General features: G+C 41.5%; 1 protein-coding gene across 6 annotated transcripts in view; it reads right to left on the bottom strand.

Annotated features, from left to right (window-relative positions):
- The window catches only part of TRIM66 (tripartite motif containing 66), an 86,371-nt gene that overhangs the window by 38,359 nt on the left and 29,284 nt on the right, over positions 1-18,728 (bottom strand). For all 6 annotated transcript variants that reach the window (XM_039538826.1, XM_039538823.1, XM_039538824.1 and 3 more), the window contains 2 exons: positions 16,691-16,794; positions 11,656-11,803 (listed from right to left, as the gene is read on the bottom strand). In XM_039538826.1, the coding sequence (XP_039394760.1) occupies positions 11,656-11,803; positions 16,691-16,794 (252 nt within the window). The remainder of the gene's footprint in view (positions 1-11,655; positions 11,804-16,690; positions 16,795-18,728) is intronic.

The raw sequence follows: 18,728 nt of genomic DNA, 5'->3' as shown, positions 1-18,728 counted from the left end.
CAAACAGGTCAGGACTAAGGTGTTGTCACAGAACTATACTGAGGAATTCACACAGCCCCCGCCCATAACATGGCTGATTTTATTAGGTCTTTTATAAGCATTACATGGGCGGGGGGGAGGCACATAATCACATCCCCAAAGGAACAGCCTTGTGGAGACTGTGTCCTGTGTTGTCACCATCTCTTGAAAACTTCACTGAAGTTACCAACTCTAGATTAATAGTCTTCAATTCCCTATTTATAAAAATGTGGATTATACTACTTCCTTTCTTCCACACTTTGCCTGGTATATCTGTCAGACGCTAAGCAATTTGGGGCAGTGACTGCTTCTTACTATGTGTCAGTACAATCCCCAAATCAGGCCATTATGGGGCATCTGGGCCCTGCTGTAATACAAACAAATAATAATACCAACAACATTAATCTGACAAAGAAATGGTGTACAACAGGCCAGTGACTAATATGATGACTAAGCTTTTGTGCAGTTAAATCACAAGAAGAATCCAGAGATTTGTCTTGAAGCTGGTGACATCTTTGTTTCACAGGATGTTGCCAGTGAAGAAAAAAGAAGGATCAGTCAGAGAGAGTGAACTCTTGCCATCTCAAGCAGATTCCCTAGTTCACTGTGTGCTTACGTATGCAAAAAGATATCACCCTGCCCACAACTGAGTCTCTCTCTGATGTATTATATAATACATATCTATTCTTCCTTAGGTGAGCCAAGAAGTTTGGCCCAGAGAGCCAAACTATTTCTAAATTGAGACGTGTGGGTTTTAGCTCAAGACCATTGCTAATACATATTTGTAGACAATTTTTCTTTTAACATGCATCAAGCACGTTCATCCCTGTTCTAATTCAGTCACGTCATGCTAGTTTCAAAGTCATGATATAAAAGGCACAATAGACTCATGAGGTTTGCTTAAAGTAAGGCCCTTCTTGTTTCTGACACTGAGAATAAAAGTATGGATGGATAGAATCCATCCCCTGCCTCTTGGGACAGCATGAATCTGGGCAGTTAAAAATCAAGTGTCTTATTGTCTTCTTGGCTAGATTTCCAGCCTATTCTCATTATTGATGATTAGGTTCATTTACTTCCTCAAAATTCAAAGCTTTCTTTCCAGCCTGGATTTAATGTGTAATAAGATAATTTGTACGAGGTATTAGATCAAGATTTTTATGCAACAGCATTGCATATTTTACATTTTTGATGCATTAGTAACCATGGTGTCATGTTTTATTTTTCATGGATGTATAATTACCTGACATTTTTGTTTTGTATTATCCCTGTGTAAAATTTTAATAAACAGTATTATTAAAAAATGGAAGGTGAGCCTGAATTTTATTCATCCCTCCCCTAATAGCCTTCTACGTATCCAAGAAAGAATTCATGCTTCATAAATTCACAATCCTATGTTTTCAATGGGTCTAGTTTCTGTGCAACACCTGCTTATGCATTAAAAACCCCACCTCCGCAAAAATCAAGCAATTAGATGTTCAAGGGTGATTTTCCGCTACCTTATCAGAGCAGTGTACCAAATGCAGTGAGTAACATAATCTGTACCTCAGATTTCATAATCTGAAAAACATCTCCCAGGCAGGCTCTTGAGAGGCAGGATGGTTATATTGTGAAAGTACAGGACCAAGGCTACCCCTGCTGTCTGGGTTTTGAGGACAATGCAAATAGCTCTTGCTTATAGTGGGAACTGTTTTTTAAGGTCAAACTAGTCCAAGTACAATGAAAGACTCTTATTTACAGTCATACAGTAAAAGCTTCTACTTTGCTTTCTCCCTCTGAAAGATCTGTAGCCTACTGGTGATTTAAATCATTCCAAAGAAATCAATGTTTTCTCAGTATGATGTCAGATTTAAAAGACAGCCACTTTTCAAATGGAAACTAGGGAGATACCCTTGTCAGCTACAATCACACAGATTCAAAGCCACATCACTCTAGTAACTCCCAGGGCTCAATAAACATATCAGGTGCCAATTGGCAATCTCATTACACTGCTTGCATTCTACACTTACTTTTATTCCCAGTTCAGAACTATGCTCTCCATGTGGGAATCATAGCTATCATAATCCAAATCAGTTTATTGAGCATCATATCAATAATAGTAAGGAATCATTTGCCCTATGTACTGGCACTACCATCACTTTCCTTCAGAATGTGAGTTTTGAAACAGATGAAGAAAATAACTATCTAGTTCACAGAAGCTTAAAATGGGCATTTTTAACTCTTTATTTAAAAAAAAAGATGAACACATATTCACCATTTTGGATCACCATTTCCAAGGCCTGCATACAGTAATTGTCCATATCTTAAACAAATATAAGACAGTGTGATCTCTGTGCATATGTTTACACTGCAATTAAAAACCTGCAGCTGACCCTTGCCAGCTGCCTCGGACTCATGGGACTTGAGCTAAGGGGCTGTTTGATTGTGGTGTAGATGTTTGGGCTCAGGCTGCAACGCAGCTTTCGGACCCTCCACACACACCTCGTAGGGACATCTACACCATAATTAAACAACCCTTTGGCTTGAGCCTGGCAAGACTGAAGCTGGCACGAGCCAATTGTGGGTTTTTAATTGCAGTATAGACATACCCTGTTATACTAGAAGGGTAGCTTCAATTTTCTGGCATTTGAAGACCTGGAATGTCAATTAGGGATGGGCAAAATCAACTTGCCTAATAAGATCCATCCTCCAGCTTCATAGGTTTAAAATTTGCCTTGCACAAATTACATGTGAATGCATGTTCATGTTGGATAGACTAAAAAAAGAGCAGAGCAGAAAGAAAAAATCCAATGAAGCAATAAATACAGTATATACACTGCTTACTGGGTATTCACTTGGCACTAGCCTAACTTTTGGATGCGAGGAGTTCTTCTATGCCAAGGCAGAGCATACACTTCCATTTAGCTAGGGCAAAAAAAAATACTAAAAATTGAATCGCCTTTGGAAAAAAAAACTGGGCGGGAATGAGAGGGAAAAAAGGTTATGGTTTTATTAATCTAAAATACAGTCGGAGAAGTTCAGAAAACTTTGAGCATCATGAGGTTTGCCTGGTATCAATGCAAAGCCCCTAAGTAAAAGACTTCTTCAGAGCTTACTCTCCCAAGACAGACATTTTTTCATATAGCTTCTTACGCTGTAATAAATCTTCTTTCACATCTTCAGTGCCTATCTTGTTATCCTTGTTTATTACATTAATTTTGTAAACAGATTTCATCAAAGTTTATGTATATGGTAGTCACAGACCCAAGAAGATGATAGTTTGAAAAAAAATTAACAAAAATCAATCTATGAAAAAAGTACTGTAGCGGGGTGGACACCCACTCCTGCCCTGAGGGGCTTAAAACAGCCCTAGGAAAGAGCTGTGGCAGGAGAAAGCAACCACTGGGCTGATTGGGGGAAGTAGGTAGAGCTGCGGCCATGCCCCACTATAAGAGGCTGCGAGCCAGGAGCCCAAAGAGTCTCTCTCTGCCTTTAGGGAGAGAACGGAGAAGAGAGTACCTAGATTGGAGCAGGGCTGGGGAAAGGCCAAGGGAGACGGGGAGCTCCGGCCTGGAAAGTCTCCAGGCTGCAGCCTAATAGAAGGCCAAACTGGATACAGGAGTTGCAGGGGGCAGCCCATGGGTAGGCCGAGGCAGCAGGCCCAAAAAACCCCTTGCCAGTGATGAGTAGCATACACTGCAGTCTGCCCCAGGGAACAGGGGCTAGTTGGTGACTGGCAGTAGCCTTACACTGAGACAAGGTGGGGGTAGTGGTGAGGGTTCCCCCTGGGTGGGAGATCCTGAGAGAAAGGGGTTACTGCCAGGAGGCAGCACCCCAGCAGCAGTGGTAAGGCAGATCACTGGCCTGCAGAGGGCACTCTGAAAGCAGGATGAGCTAATTCCCGACAGAGATCAGCAGGAGCCGCTGCAGGGGGTGAGTCCACACGCTTACACATACTCTTGGCCCTCATTGTACTGGCTCCCTTCTTCAGTCAATGTTAAATAAAAAACATTCCTGTCCATGATTTGCTCCAACTATTAGCCACATTGCAGCTTCACTTTATATCCATAACCAGCAATGTTACAGCCAGGCCCTCACACTGGTGTTGGAAATTCCATAAACAGGTCAGCTAACAGCATTTGTACACAGCTGGTTTGCACCAGTGTTTTCCTAACGGGGGGTGGGGGGGAGGAGAAAAAATATTTATTTGGATTTATACACATAGCCATTAAAAATGAGGGCCCATCCTTTGCTTTAGGTATACCTTGACAAATAGCTATACAACTATGAAACAGACCACTCCTGTAATCTTCCTCCATCTAACCCTTAATTAACATAGCCAAACCTACTAATAGTAACACAGCAGCAAAAAAAATACCTGGAAGATCACCCAACACAGCCTTCCAATCCCCTCCCAGCTAGAGAAAACCAAATGCCTCACAGCATGCCCTGAAAGTCAGAGCAGGGAATTCAATGAGTTCCAAAGCTTAGCAGCCCTCACAGCAAATGCCCGGCCAGCAGTACCCTCTCCTATACCAGTGAGTCTCCAGCACAGACATCTCCATTGATCAAAACTGTGGTACTATAGAACAGGGAAGGAAGCAGTCTTTCAGGTATGTATGTTCAGGGCATCATAGCTCTAATCCAACGTCTTCAGTTCTATCCAGTACTTAACAGATAGCCCAAAGCACTGATGACATGAGCTCCTGGTAACAAATGAGTTACTGAACTGCACATCAGCTTTACATCCCTGACTTATGTCCCAGATTAACCAAGCTGTGAATTGCTCCTTTTGTAGCTTTAAAAACAATCAATTTCCCAATTTTTTCTGTTTTAGCTCTGTGCGGGGGTAGGAGTAAAATGGTGAGAACACTTTTTAGTTAAAGGACTTGTAGCACAAATAAACCATGAGTAGCTTTTCTGACCATTGTTTGTCAACGGTGTAAACTCATACAACATTTAATGAAAACACAAAAGGTACCCTGAGAATCAAAACAACAGACCTTTTCCTGCCATTAACCTGAAAATAAAACTATCCTGTCCTTGTATTCAGCACTTTTATGCTTATCCTTAGTCGAAAGTTAAAAAAATATATTTAAGACTTTGGTAATAAATTATTTACTCATATCTGTACTCAGATTATCCCAACTGGGAAAATATAAAACAATAAAAATCCCCATATAAAAGAAACTTAACAAAAATATTAAGATGGGTGAACTTGAGTGCCTGGACTTAAATGAGGATACTAGCACCATTTAAGTCCAGGCACTCGAGGTACTTATTGTGTTTTCATTAAATTAAATTGCTGTTTAGTTTTTGTAACTACATCAGAAGCAAGAAGCCTAAAAAACAATCAGTGGGGGCACTGGATGATCAGGGTACTAAAGGAAGTACAAGGAAGACAAGACCATCGCGGAGAAATTAAATGAATTCTTTGCATCAGTTTACTCTGCAGAGGATGTGAGGGAGAGTCCCAAACGTGAGTCTTTCTTTTTAGGTGACAAATCTGAGGAACTATCCCACATTGAAGTGTTAATAGAGAAGGTTTTGGAACAAATTGGTAAATTAAACAGTAATAAGTCACCAGGACCACTTGATATTCACCCAAGCATTCTGAAGGAACTCAAATATTAAATTGCAGAATTACTAACTGTGGCGTGTAACCTATGACTTACCGGTAAATCAGCCTCTGTACCAGATAACTAGTGGATAGTTAACGAAACAATGATTTTTTTTTAAAAGGCTTCAGATGCGATCCTGACACTTACAAGCTGGTAAGCCTTAACTTCAGTACCAGGCAAACTGGTTGAAACTATAGCAAAGAGCTGAATATTAGATAGATTAAGATCATATCGCTGGGGAAAAGTCATATGGCTTTTGTAAAGAAAAATCATGCCTCACAAATCTATTAGAATTTTTTGAGGTGGTCAAACAAACATGTGGACAAGGGTGATCCAATGGATGTAGTATATTTGGACTTTCAGAAAGCCTTTGACATGGTTCCTCATCAATGACTCTTAAGCAAAGCAGGCAGTCATGGGATAAGAGGGAAGATCCTCCCATGGATCAGTAACTGGTTTAAAGATAGGAAAAAATGGGTAGGAATAAATGGTCACTTTTCCCAGTGGAGAAGGTAAATAGCGGGGTCCCCCAAAGATCTGTACTGGGACTTGCGCTGTTCAACAGATTGATAAATGATCTGAATAAAAGGGATACACATTGAGGTGGCAAAGTCTGCTGATGATACAAAATTACTCAAGATAGTTATTCAAACCTGTCTGCAAAGAGTTACAAAAGGATCTCACAAAACTGAATGACTGGGCAACAAAATGGCAGATTAAATTCAACGTTGTTAAATGCAAAATAGTGCATACTGGACAATATAATCCCAACTACACACACAAAATGGTGGAGACTAAATTAGCTGTGATAAAGACAGAAAGAGATCTTCTACTTGTTGTGTATAGTTCTATGAAAACATCTTCTCAAAGTGCAGTGGCAGTCAAAAAAGCTAACAATGTTAGGAACCATTAGGAAAGAGATAAGATGACAGAAAATATCATAAGGCCACTATATAATACATAGTACACCCACACCCTGAATACTACATACAGTTTTGGTCACCCCTTCTAAAAATATATATATATTAGAATTAGAAAAAGTACAGAGAAGGGCAACAAAAATAATTAGGGGTATGGAACAGCCTCCATTTGAGGAGAGATTAAAAAAACTGGAACTGTTCCGTTAAAAAGAATGGAACTGTTCAGCTCGGAAAAGAGATGACTGGGTGGGATCTGATATAAGTCTATAAAATCATGAATGATGTGGAGAAAGTGAATAAGAAAGTGTTGTTTATCCTTTCACATAACACAAGCATCAAGGGTCACCCACCAAAATTATTAGGCAGTAGGTTTAAGACAAATAAAAGGAAATATTTTTTCACACAACACACAGTCAACCTGTGGAACTCATTGCCAGGGGTTGTTGTGAAGGCCAAAAATATAAATGAGTTAAAAAAAATTAGATAAATTCATGGAGCATAGGTCCATCAAGGGCTATTAGATAAAATGGTCATGGATTCAATCCATGCTCTGGTGTCCCTAAACCTCTGACTGCCAGAACATGGGACTGGATGACATGGGATGAATCAGCGGATGAAAGTACCCTGTTCTATTCATTCCCTCTGAAGCATCTGGCATTGGCCACTGATAGAAGACAGGATACTGGGCTACTGATCTGACCCAGTATGGCCATTCTTACGCTCTTACAACATGCTGTTTTAACTTTGCTTTATGCTCAGAAAACAGCCTACCATTTCCTTGCTTGGGGTCAAATAGAATTCTAAAAACTACATTTTATGTGCTGTTTTATTTTTGACTGTTCTTCTAAAGTTTTATTTCCTTCCCTCCACTATCTGGTAACTGATCAATAGCTCTAATATTAAGTCCCCTCATCTGTACATCTTACACAGAGAAACTCCCATTAACTTTTAGATGAGCTTTGCCTGTATAAGGAGTAAAGGATTGGGTTCTATATAAAAACTGCAAGAAAAAAGAACAGTCTTCATCTATGCTTCTTCCTTGTTTCTGTCCTTTATCTCTCTCATAGCTAAAGTGATTGTGCAGCATTTTCTAAAATGCACTTAGATGTGCTCTTTTGAGACTCCTTTATGTTCTACTTTCTGCCTTTCACGCACCTTCTGCTCAGTCTCTCTGACATGCACAAAACCATACATGAGAAAGATGCATTGGTTTAACTTAAGGTGTGAACTTAGGCTATATGTACACTAGCACTTTTGTTGGAAAAAACTTATGTCGCTCGGGGGTGTGAAAAAAAAACATACCCCTGACCGACATAAGTTACACTGACAGAAGTGCCAGTGTGGACAATGCTATGTTGGCGGGAGATGCTCTCCCGCTGACATAGCTACTGCTGCTTGTTGGGGTGGTTTAATTATGTCAACAGGAGAGCTCTCTCTGTCGGCACAGAGCAGCTACACGGGAGATCTTCCAGCAGCACAGCTGCATCGGTATGGCTGTGCTGCTGTAAGGTAGCTAGTGTAGACACAGTCTTAAATCGGTTTAGTTAAACTGGTGTAAAATCCTACTGCAAAATACTTTACAGTTTATGAATAGCTAATATCAGTTTAGCTTAATTTGTTCCTAATCAACTTAAGCTAAATAGATATTTCACACACAAAACTGCATTAAAAGTATTAAGTTGCAAAGTCAAAAATTCAAAAGTTAGGAAATGCCAGAATTAACACTGATGTGCAACCTTACTTAGGCCCCCTTGTGTGTATGCATTGATACCGGCTTTAATTATATATCATATCACACTAGTTTTTCCACAGGACCACTGCTTCCTTCACTGCACAGAAGGGACAGCACTCATTTAATGAGCACCTTTTCTACATTGTGTTTACCCTCACTGTTCAACGTGTGGCCCCAGGCCTTATTTACTGGACGCTATTCAAACCCTTCTCTGAAGACAGAATTATTAATTTCCTCATGGCCATTTCTATGGTGCTCATTACTATAGTATTAGAGAGCATCACAAATATTAATTCATTTATCTTCACAACACTCTGGTGAGATGAGGGGGTATTATCTCCACTTTACACATGGGGAACTGAGACAGAGACAAATTAAGGTCCAAAGGGTCCACTAATTTTGGGTGTCAAGTTGAGCTGCCTAGGACTGGATTTTAGAATACTTAGGGTTTTTTTTAAGTACTTTATATATTCAAAGCACAGCTCCCACTGATGTCAGTTGCAGCTGTGAGCATGCAGCACTTCCACAAATCAGACCCTAAGATCTCAAATCATGCACCCAGAAAATGAAGAATACACAATTAGTGACCACTTGTGAAAAGTCTGATGTAAGTGACTTTACTAGCATCACACAGGAAATCTGTGGCAGAAGCAAGTATAGAATCCAATTCTCCAGGGTAGCATTCAACTGCCTAAACCATGAGGCCATCTTTTCTCTTCCTGCCATCCCCTGCCTCATTCATTACACACCTTCCAATTTCTGCAACAAATGATAACAGACACAGATAACAGCTTCTTAGTGAAATACAACTTCCTAACGTTTGATTACTTGCCGTTGCAACTTTAATGTTCTTTTAACATAGATTGTATGCAATTTCCTAAGTCTTTAAAAAAAAAAAAAAAAGCAAACTGAAAAAAACAGAAATACATAACGACACCCAGATGGCTCATCAGCACAGCTGGAACCTTCAGATCACCGCAAGACCTCTACCACTTGAGGTAATGGAGTAACTGATAGCAGTAGTAGGTCATCATCCTCCATGTGGACAAACATTACAGGGGAACGAGACACAGACTCTGCCAGTGAACTTCAGATACTTGCTGGAAGTAGAGGAATGATGGGACTCAGGAATCTTCGGTTTCATTCCAGGCTCTGGAGGGAAGCATGCTACAGTGATCACAACCTCTTCTGTCTACTACTTGCAAGATGGACCCCTTTATCCCAGTCCCAATCGTCTCTTCCTCATCCCTGAATCCTCAAATCAGTCCCAGTCTATCTGCATACTCAGTCCCAATCTCCACGCCTTAGTCTTCTCATTCCAGTCCCAATCTCTTTGCCCAGACAGTCCCACTTCTTCCCCCATACAGCAACTCATCAGATCTGTCTTCCATCCTCCCTCAACTAGTTCTCAGGCTCCTTGTGCAGTCATTCCCAGTCCCTCCCTCTGACCCCACCTCCTCATCTAATCTCACTGTCTCCCTGTCCCAGTCTCCTTGTCCAACATGTCCCAATCTTCTCCTCTCCTCCAGTTTCTCTCTTCCCCTACCCCTATCTTCAATACCAGTCTCATCTGGCTCCTTGCCCCAATCTACTCCTTTCCCTCCCGTTTGGTCTAGATCTTGTCCCCTCTGCATTCTTGTCAGGCAGCTTCCTCCTTCATGTTGCCTGGACACCAGCAGAGATGTCACAGAAAGCACAGGAGACCCAGGCTCCCTAACGTGGCCTGGACCTACCATTACAAATACAGGGCAAATCTGGCCCTGACCCAGCAATCCTGGGCCAGAGAACATACAGTTGCTCTGTGAGGATAAAAAAGCATTGCCCAGTCAAACATAAGAGCTGTGAGGGGATGAGCATGCTCATTGAGCACAGACTCTTCAGCGGTTTTAGCTGCTAAACTTTAAGAAATCTCTACTGAACCTGTGCAAACTGAGATGTTTTTCAAAGGAAGTCCCTGCTCCAAATCCCAGAGGTGCTAGATCTTCTCAAAGGTGGCCAGAAATTTTTTAAATAGCAAAACAGTGTATTTTTCCCTAGCCTCACTCTTGGAAATGACTGAACCATACTGACTCAACTTTCCAGAAATATTCAGCTTGAGACAGATTCCCAGCATGGAACATTTCAGCCAGAATGGTTAAAGTTTGGCACAGTTATAACCAACTGAATACAAGGTCTTATAATAGGAAGTGACAAGTAACCTTAATGATAGCGCCGTGCTACCAGCCCCACTTCTAATAAGCGTGGCTTATACTGATGTAAGTGTCCACAGAGCCTTTTGCACCAGTTTAACTTAATCAATTTTCCATCACACGTTTAAGTACTTTGGGGCACAGACTTTTTGTTCTGTGTTTTTCAGAACCTAGCATACTGGGGTTTTGATCTATAACTGGGGCTCCTAGGTACTACCACTATGCAAATAACAACTAAATTGTTAAAACACAGCAACTCTGTGCATAGAAAAGCCCCGAGATTCTTTAGCAAAAATCCTTCTGCTCTCCTGGGTGGCTGTGACTATGGGACATGAGAATGGAAGAATTTGCATTTGTAACCTGGAAGCATTAAAGAGTTCCATTTCCAGTGGAAGTGCTTTCTTTTCCCGGTGAACGCATAGCACAGGGGAACATGTTGGGTTATGAGAGAGTTATCTATTAGAAGAACCACCAAGCAAAGTCCACCTCCTCTGATACAAATGCTCTGAGATGAGGGCACACTTGCTTCCGTAGCCCAACATACATCCCAACATGGTATCTTTTGACTCTATGGACATTCACATTCAATCTATCTCAGGATAGAGCAAAAAGGAGCCAAGGATAAAAGGCTTAGGCCTGAGTTCAGGTATGTGGTTGGACATCCCTGGACACTAGAATAATAGTCCAGGATCAGTTTATGCCTAGCCCCTTGCACGGGTGTGCAGGGGGATGGAAAGAGCCTTCCCCTTCCTCCCACATGTTACGCAGACCAAACACCAACCAGTGTGCTGCAAGGGGGAAATTGGATTCAATTGCTTCTTTGGTGTGTCCCTGGAGGCACATATCCCACAAGGAACAGGGAGGGGCCATGTCCACACAGGCACTCTGGGATCAGGCTGCAAGATCCTAAAGGATTGTACAGCCTCCACAGTCGCTGCACACTAGTAGGGCTTTTTGAAGGGATTATGCCTCCCTGAAACACAAGCTCCAATCCTCCCCATGGGGTGGGGTAGTATTGGCTTTGATGGTGCAGGGTCAGCTCTTTGGAGCTGTAGAATGTTGTCTATCAAATCCCCACTTACTGTAGACGTAACATTTATTCACAATCATGCAAAGTGCAGACCCTGTGGAGGTCCAGTGTTTTCAGCTGAATTACCACACACAAAAAGAACACAAAGCTTCAAAGTTTATGTTTCTACCTGAAGAGCCCTTCGGAGGGACAGACAGGAAATGGTCTCCAGTTTCCTTGCCATGTCTGTGTTCCTCTGTACATGAGCTGCACAGCCACTTATTGCAGTTAGTACACAGACTGTGAGCAGGTCTCTTCTCTTTACATGCGGAACAGCTCTGGAAAAAAAAAGGTGCAATTACATACAAGTATAATTAAATGTAGAACTCCTCCAACGAGCTTGTAGAAACTACTACATTTAAGACACTGATTCAAAACCTTGGAGGTCTGGTTACTCCAATAACTGCGAGAACTGGCCCTGATTCTTTTCTCTCTTACACCAGTGTAATTCAATTGACATCAATGGCATTACTCCTGGTTTATATTGGTGCAAGAGAGACAAGAAGATCATCCCTCAAAGTGTTTAGATCAAAGCTGGATGTCTTTCTCATATTCTCTTGTTGAAGAAATAGTTACAGATTTGATACCAGAATTACTGGGCAAAATTCTATGGCCTATGCGAAGCTGGAGGTCAGACTAGGTGATCATAATAGTTCTGGCCTTCTGGTCCTAAAAATCTATGAATTGATGAATTAAGAATCGTCTGATTTCAGTGCATGGAGTGAGTGGGGATAGTTGTATCTCAAAAAAAAAAAAAAAGGAACTTGCAGAGGATAAGAGGTCACCTGAATATCCTTGATATTAGTACCATAACAGATGAGGATGTGCAAACACAAGAAAACAAATCAGTGCACAGGAATTACGAGTCCCTTCATGAACTTAATAGAATATTGTCTAGTCTGTAAAGAAAATGTTAACCAAACGTAACCAAGCATCACAGATCCATAGGATGGGTACTACAGCCCCCCGCTTTGGAGCAGTCTCTTGGGGGAACCCTTTCAGTGTTCCAGACCCCTTCAGGATCTCACTCTTCCTCCAGGGTAAGACAGGACGGCTTCACTGCTTCCTTAGGCTGGATCTCTGGGCCTTCAGCACTCTTGCTTCACACTGCGAGTCCAACTGAGACAGACTCCTGATGGAGAACTGTACACTCTTGAGAGATTAATATACCTCACCCAGCCTTTGCAGTGATACTCACACAGCATTGTCAAAACAATAGGGTTTATTAGTCAACAACAGGGCCGCCCGGGGGGGGGGGAAGTGGGGCAATTTGCCCCAGGCCCCGTAGAGGCCCCACGAGTCTGGGTCTTCCGTGGCATTTTGGCAGCGGGGGAGAGGAGGGCTTCAGTGCTGCCAAAGACAGAGAGTGACTGAAGGGCCCCACGCCGCTGAAATGCCTCCGAAGACCCAGACCGCCACCGGGTGAGTACAAGTGCCGCAGCTCCCCCGCTTTGCCCCAGGCCCCTGAATCCTCTGGGAGGCACTGGTCAACAGGAACACAGCATAGGAAGTCATTAGGTTAGCACAGAGAACTGAAAGTTAAAGAATGGTCCATTCTGGTTAGCCTAGTGCCTAGTCAAGCGGTAGTAAACCCCTTGCTTCATGCTCTTTCTGTCTGACCTCCTTAGTCAGACTCTGGGTGAGAGCCCTGACTCCTCCAGCAGCCAACTCTTATCCCCTACCTCATACATCTCCAGTCCTTTGATGTTTACATAGACCATGCATAGTTTTTTTTTTAAATCTTCAGAGCACTTGAGTTAATTCTCACAAAACCCCTCTGAAATAATAATATTTACCTACCTCCATTTCACAAGATGGGCAGTATGTGCTTCCTCCTTTACCATACATGTACAAGGAAAAAGGCTGAAGCAGAGAGGGTGACTTGCCCAAGGCCACAGAGGAAGTTAGGCTTAGATCCAGGATTAACTCAGGAGTTCTTGGCTCCTGCTCAGGTATTCAGAATACACCTCTCTTTTAAGTGTGGCTTTCAAGACCATCCACCCAAGGAGCTCAGAAGATAAAACAGCTGAGCAAGGCAAGCACACAATACATACGTTGCAAAGCAATTACTCTGATAAACTGCTAAAAGGCCAACTGAAAAAATGAGGCTGAAATTTCAACTCACCAATCAGAGTAGCTCGACAAGGTGTGGTTTATCAACAACTAGTATACACTTGTACACTAAAGTCCTTCCACAATTATCATCATCATTTATTTGTATTGCAGTAGCACCGAGATGCCCCAGTTGACAACAGGGCCCCACAACACACACACACACACACACACACAGTAAAAGACTGACCCTGCCCCAAAGAATTTACAATCTAGACAGACAAAGGGTAGGAGACAGGAAGGATCACTATCTCCATTTTATAGATGGGGTACATAGAGAAAGTGTCTTCCCCAAGCTTAACCTATATTGTAAAGTTACCTTCTTGGGTATCTGTCTACCGATTTATAATAAATCCATCACTATAGTAACCAGGACATGGGCAAGATCTTGGAGTATCACTTTGGTGCTCTTTACACCATTAATTGCTCCCCTAAAATGTGACATTCACATTGGCTACCACCTGAATGCAACGGTAAACCTCAACCAAGGTCAGAATGGTTCCAAGATGTAGGATCAAGCCCTGCATTTCTTTTGCACCCCAAATTCTCATTCCCTTTAGCAACATTACCAAGTCCAATTTGATCAAGCCAGTTAACAGATTTGGGCATAATTTTCAGATTTATCTACCTAAAGTTAGGAACCTAAATCCATATGTAGGAACCTAATTATGAAGCCTGAATTTCAGAGGTGATAAGCATTCACAGCTCCCCATTAGGCCATTTTTATGGAACTAGATGTCAACTTTAGACACCAAAGTCTGAAAATACTGGCCTTTATGTCCTTCTAGCAGCCTCATAATTTGAGGGCCTTATGTTGCTCCCGCTGATGTCACTGGCTAAACTCCCACTGATTTCAATGACAGTGGGATTGGGCCCTGGTTTTCTCCTATTTTTCCTTTTATAAAGGCTTCACTGTTATAAGATGAGACTATTTATAAAAAAGGAGCAATCTTAAAATGATGCTGGGAAGGTTCTTCATTCCCCTGTAGGATTCCTGTACTCCTGTGGGAATTGTTTTCTTTTTGAATCGCTCTTCGGAGCCTAAGGGACTGAAGAAAAGAAAAATCTTCTTACTGGAGATCTAAGAAATATCCCAGTGCCTTTGAAGAGACTAAAAGATTTATTCATTTGATTTCCTTCGTACACTGGCTCTCTCTAGAAGGCAGATTAATTGAGTTATGATAATTAAGAAAACATACTGTAATAAGAACTTTCTAACACTGCAGCAGCATTGTGTAAATTTTGCTCTTACTATCTTTGAAGAGTATGTGTGAAAGTGATCCTTTTGGTTTACATAATGATACATTGCATGTATATAGCACCTTTCATCTAAAGGTCTCAGGGCACTTTACAAACATTAGTCATTGAATTCACAAAACACCCTCTATGAGTTAGGTATGTATTTCTAAAGATGGGGAAAATGAGGCACAGGAAAGTTCAGTGACTCAGAGCAATTCAGAGGCCTTGGTAATCAACAGAAGGCTGAACAGAGCTAAAACACAGGAGGCAAAGATGGTGTTTGCCTTTATGCTCTTCTCCCACTGGATCCTGGGGCCAGTCTCCAGAACAACTTATAGGAGCCCTGAGGTTGCTCTAAGTTGTTCTGGCTGATAACTCACAAAAGACCATTCCATTGGCAGTGCTGGGGTGCAGCAGTGCTCTGGCTGTACCCTTGATATGTCCCCTAAGTTGGTAAAACCAGCTAAAGGAATCTCCAGTGTCAGAGGAATCTTTAACTGGATATTTAAGCTGGTTTTATATCTCCCTAGAACTGACAGAGAGGCACAGAGCAGACAGAATGGGGCCATGATCTGGCCCAGAGATTTGAACCCAAGAATTTCTAGCTCTCAGTCACCAGCTCTAACCATTGGGCAACACTTTGGATTCCAGTAGAAAACGGATAAAATAAAAATAGTCAATAGTTTGTAAAGTAGTTTTGATTCATTTAGTGCTATTTTAACTCCTCATTCCAGTGCAATATAATAATTTTCCAATGTCTTGCTTCCCCATTCAGGAAGGGTAGTATAGTGACATAGAGAAGCAGAAATGAACAATTCCCCTGGTGCGGCACAAACACTTAAATACAGTGAAAACAGTACAATTAAAATAGTATAGGAGAAGACTATACATAACTAAAATACTAAATTGCAAATCAACTATTTAAAATGGCACATGAGAAGCATCTTTGTCTCCAGGCATATTGTTTATATAAGGCCAGAGTGAATGGCAAAATGTCTCCAACTTCTCAGTTACATCCATTCCATCCTGTTGAAAGACTGAAAGTTCTGGGAGACTTCCCTCAGGACGGAGAAGAACTTTATTTATAATAATTATTATTAGACTGATATCCTCATCATTTAACAGAAGTAATCAATTTGAGACAACCATACAACCAGTAGCCTTTGTCACTGCTTACCTGGCCCTGACAACGGAGCAGAGGATACTGAGAAACACATAGGTAAAGGGATCCAGCATCTTGCTGGATGCATCAGATGTATTTATTATCTGAGACTTACTTTTACAATGAATGAAGCATAATTCAAGAGTGAAAACCTAGCTTGTCACTGAGAAACCTAACTTTGGTGGTAAGTGAGAGTTGGGTTTATTTGAAAGACAATTCTACCCACTAGAAACTTGTGTTCTGTGCTACTCAGTTTGATGTTGCAACAAGTCAAAATTTTCTGTGCTCCACTGTGGCTAGTGCTGTGGTGACAGAAGTGTTTTCATGCAAAACAACTGTTAAGGGAAATGGTTCCCTCCGTTGGCCAACCCAGGGGCTTAGCAGTAGGGATTTGTATTGACACAGTCATGCCCAGAGCCCAATCCTGCACCACTGAAGTCGTTGTTAAAGCTCCCACTGACTTTAATGCCTTGTTCTTCACACAGGGTGAGAAAAATGCTTTAGAGGCAGTATGTTCAGTCCACGGGGATGACTGAAGAGCTGCGGTAAAATTACAATGCTATATAAAGCTACTCAAATGACATAAACTTTGGGTCTTGTTATTGGTGTTCAAAAGACTCATGCTGCAGCCTATTGAGCAGCCTCCACTTACCCTTGCCATAGCTGGATTTGCTGTGGGAAAGTCCTTGAGAAAGAAATTTTCAACTACATCCCCTGCGAAGCACGTCTGTTTGCACACAGGGCATGAGAGGATACCTGAGCAAAGAAATAGAACAGCTGTATGAATCAGGAAATGAAATAAACCACACTGAAGTACTGACAGTTCTTTGATATCACACCAAAAGGCTTAGTTCCAGGAAACTTAACTCTTCATCAACTAACGAATTACATTTGCCTAGTTTTGGGACAGTACAAAACACTACAGTGACTCTGTGGTTCCATGTTCTATGCTGCACTTATCACTGTGGTATTTGAGTGCATTCAAATCCATACAAGCTCTTGAAGCTCTGATAAAAACTGTTAATTCACCAGTATTTTCTTACATTACCTATTGTTCTTTTGGGACAACCTTTCATTCTCCTCCCCACTAGTGAGGTCTCAGCTAGAGTAATGTGTTCAGTTCTGGGCACCACACTTTAGGAATGGTGGATAAATTAGTGGGAGCCAAAAGTAGGGCAACAAAAATTATAAAAGTTTTAGAAAACTTATGAGGAAAGGTTAAAAAAACTGGTCATGTTTAGGTATAAGAAAAGAAAGATCGATGGGGGACCTGACAACAGCCTTTAAATATCTTAAAGACTGTTATAAAGAGGATGGTGATCAATTGTTCTCCAAGGCCACTGAAAATAGGATGAGGGAGATTTAGGTTAAATATTAGGAAAAGTTTTCTAACTATAAGATTAAATTCAGGAATAAGCTTCTGAGGAAGGTGGTGACATCTCTATCATTGGATGTTTTTAAGTACACACTGGACAAACACCTGACAGGGATGGTCTAGATACACTTGGTCCTGCCTCAACGCAGGGGGCTGGGCTTGATGACCTCTCAAGGTCCCTTCCAGCCCAACAGCTTTATGATTCTACAGAGAAGACTTTTGGAGTCTTAATATTCAAGGGAGTAGTCGCTGTGAAATCACCAAGTAGAACAACTCATGTGAGTTAGGGGCTGTAGGACAGGGCCCTTTCTTGCCATGAAATTCAGATGGCTACTCTCTCGTCTTTTCCAGGGAAGAATGAACACTGATATTTTCTATACAAAACAATATCAGAATTCTGTGTTATGAATTCTCATACTATTGACACATTAATGAGAACTAAATCACCAGTACCATATTTTTCTGAACTATTTGCCTAAATAGACCAGGAATGTTAATGTGATTTTTTTTAATTCCACATATTAGTTTGAAACGGACAAAGGATGAGATTTTCAAATGCACCTAAGAAAAACAGGAACACAAATTCCATTGAAAGTCAATGGGACTTGTGCTTCTTATTCTCTTAGACACCTTTGAAAATCCCATCCAACGTTCTTTAGCCAACATTAAAACCAGAACCATTGGAAGTTAAACAAATATAACAAGAGGTTCTGCAGGCTAAGAGCTATATGTGACAGGTTGCCCCCTTTGAGATGCCACCTGACGTGCTGAGATACCACCTGTTCTGCCAGCCTGGGCCCCCTTTTTACCTGTCTTGCTGAGACAGGCTTTTAAGCCTCCTCTAGCACATACACAAGCAGGGCCACACCCAACTACAGAATGACACAGACACTGAGATCAGCTCTGGGAAGACTCAGCTTTAAGGGACTTGCCCCAGCACTCAGGTGTCCACCTCCCTTGCAGTGCAGACCCAAAGGTATATTATGAAATCCACCTCCTCCCTCAATGTGGAGGAAGGTATGGACAGCCTCTTACCCCTCCCCCACAATTACAAATTGCACAAACTGGGTTATATTACAAACAAGAAATAAGTTTATTAACTACAAAAAGGTGAATTTTAAGTGAATATAAGAGATAACAGACAGAACAAAGCTGATTACTGAGCAAACAAAACAAAATACGCAAGCTAAGCTCAATATACTCAAGAAACAGGTTACAAAATGTAATTTCTTACCCTAAATGTTATTTTAGGCAGGTTGCAAAGTTTCTGTATCTTAGAGTTCCAGTTATATTTCTTTTCAGCCTAGACCCTCAT

Source organism: Mauremys reevesii, linkage group 4 (assembly GCF_016161935.1).
Source record: "Mauremys reevesii isolate NIE-2019 linkage group 4, ASM1616193v1, whole genome shotgun sequence".
NCBI classification, from domain to species: domain Eukaryota; kingdom Metazoa; phylum Chordata; order Testudines; family Geoemydidae; genus Mauremys; species Mauremys reevesii.
Note: the sequence above shows the minus strand (reverse complement) of the source record. Positions and strands in the feature narration are given on the sequence as shown.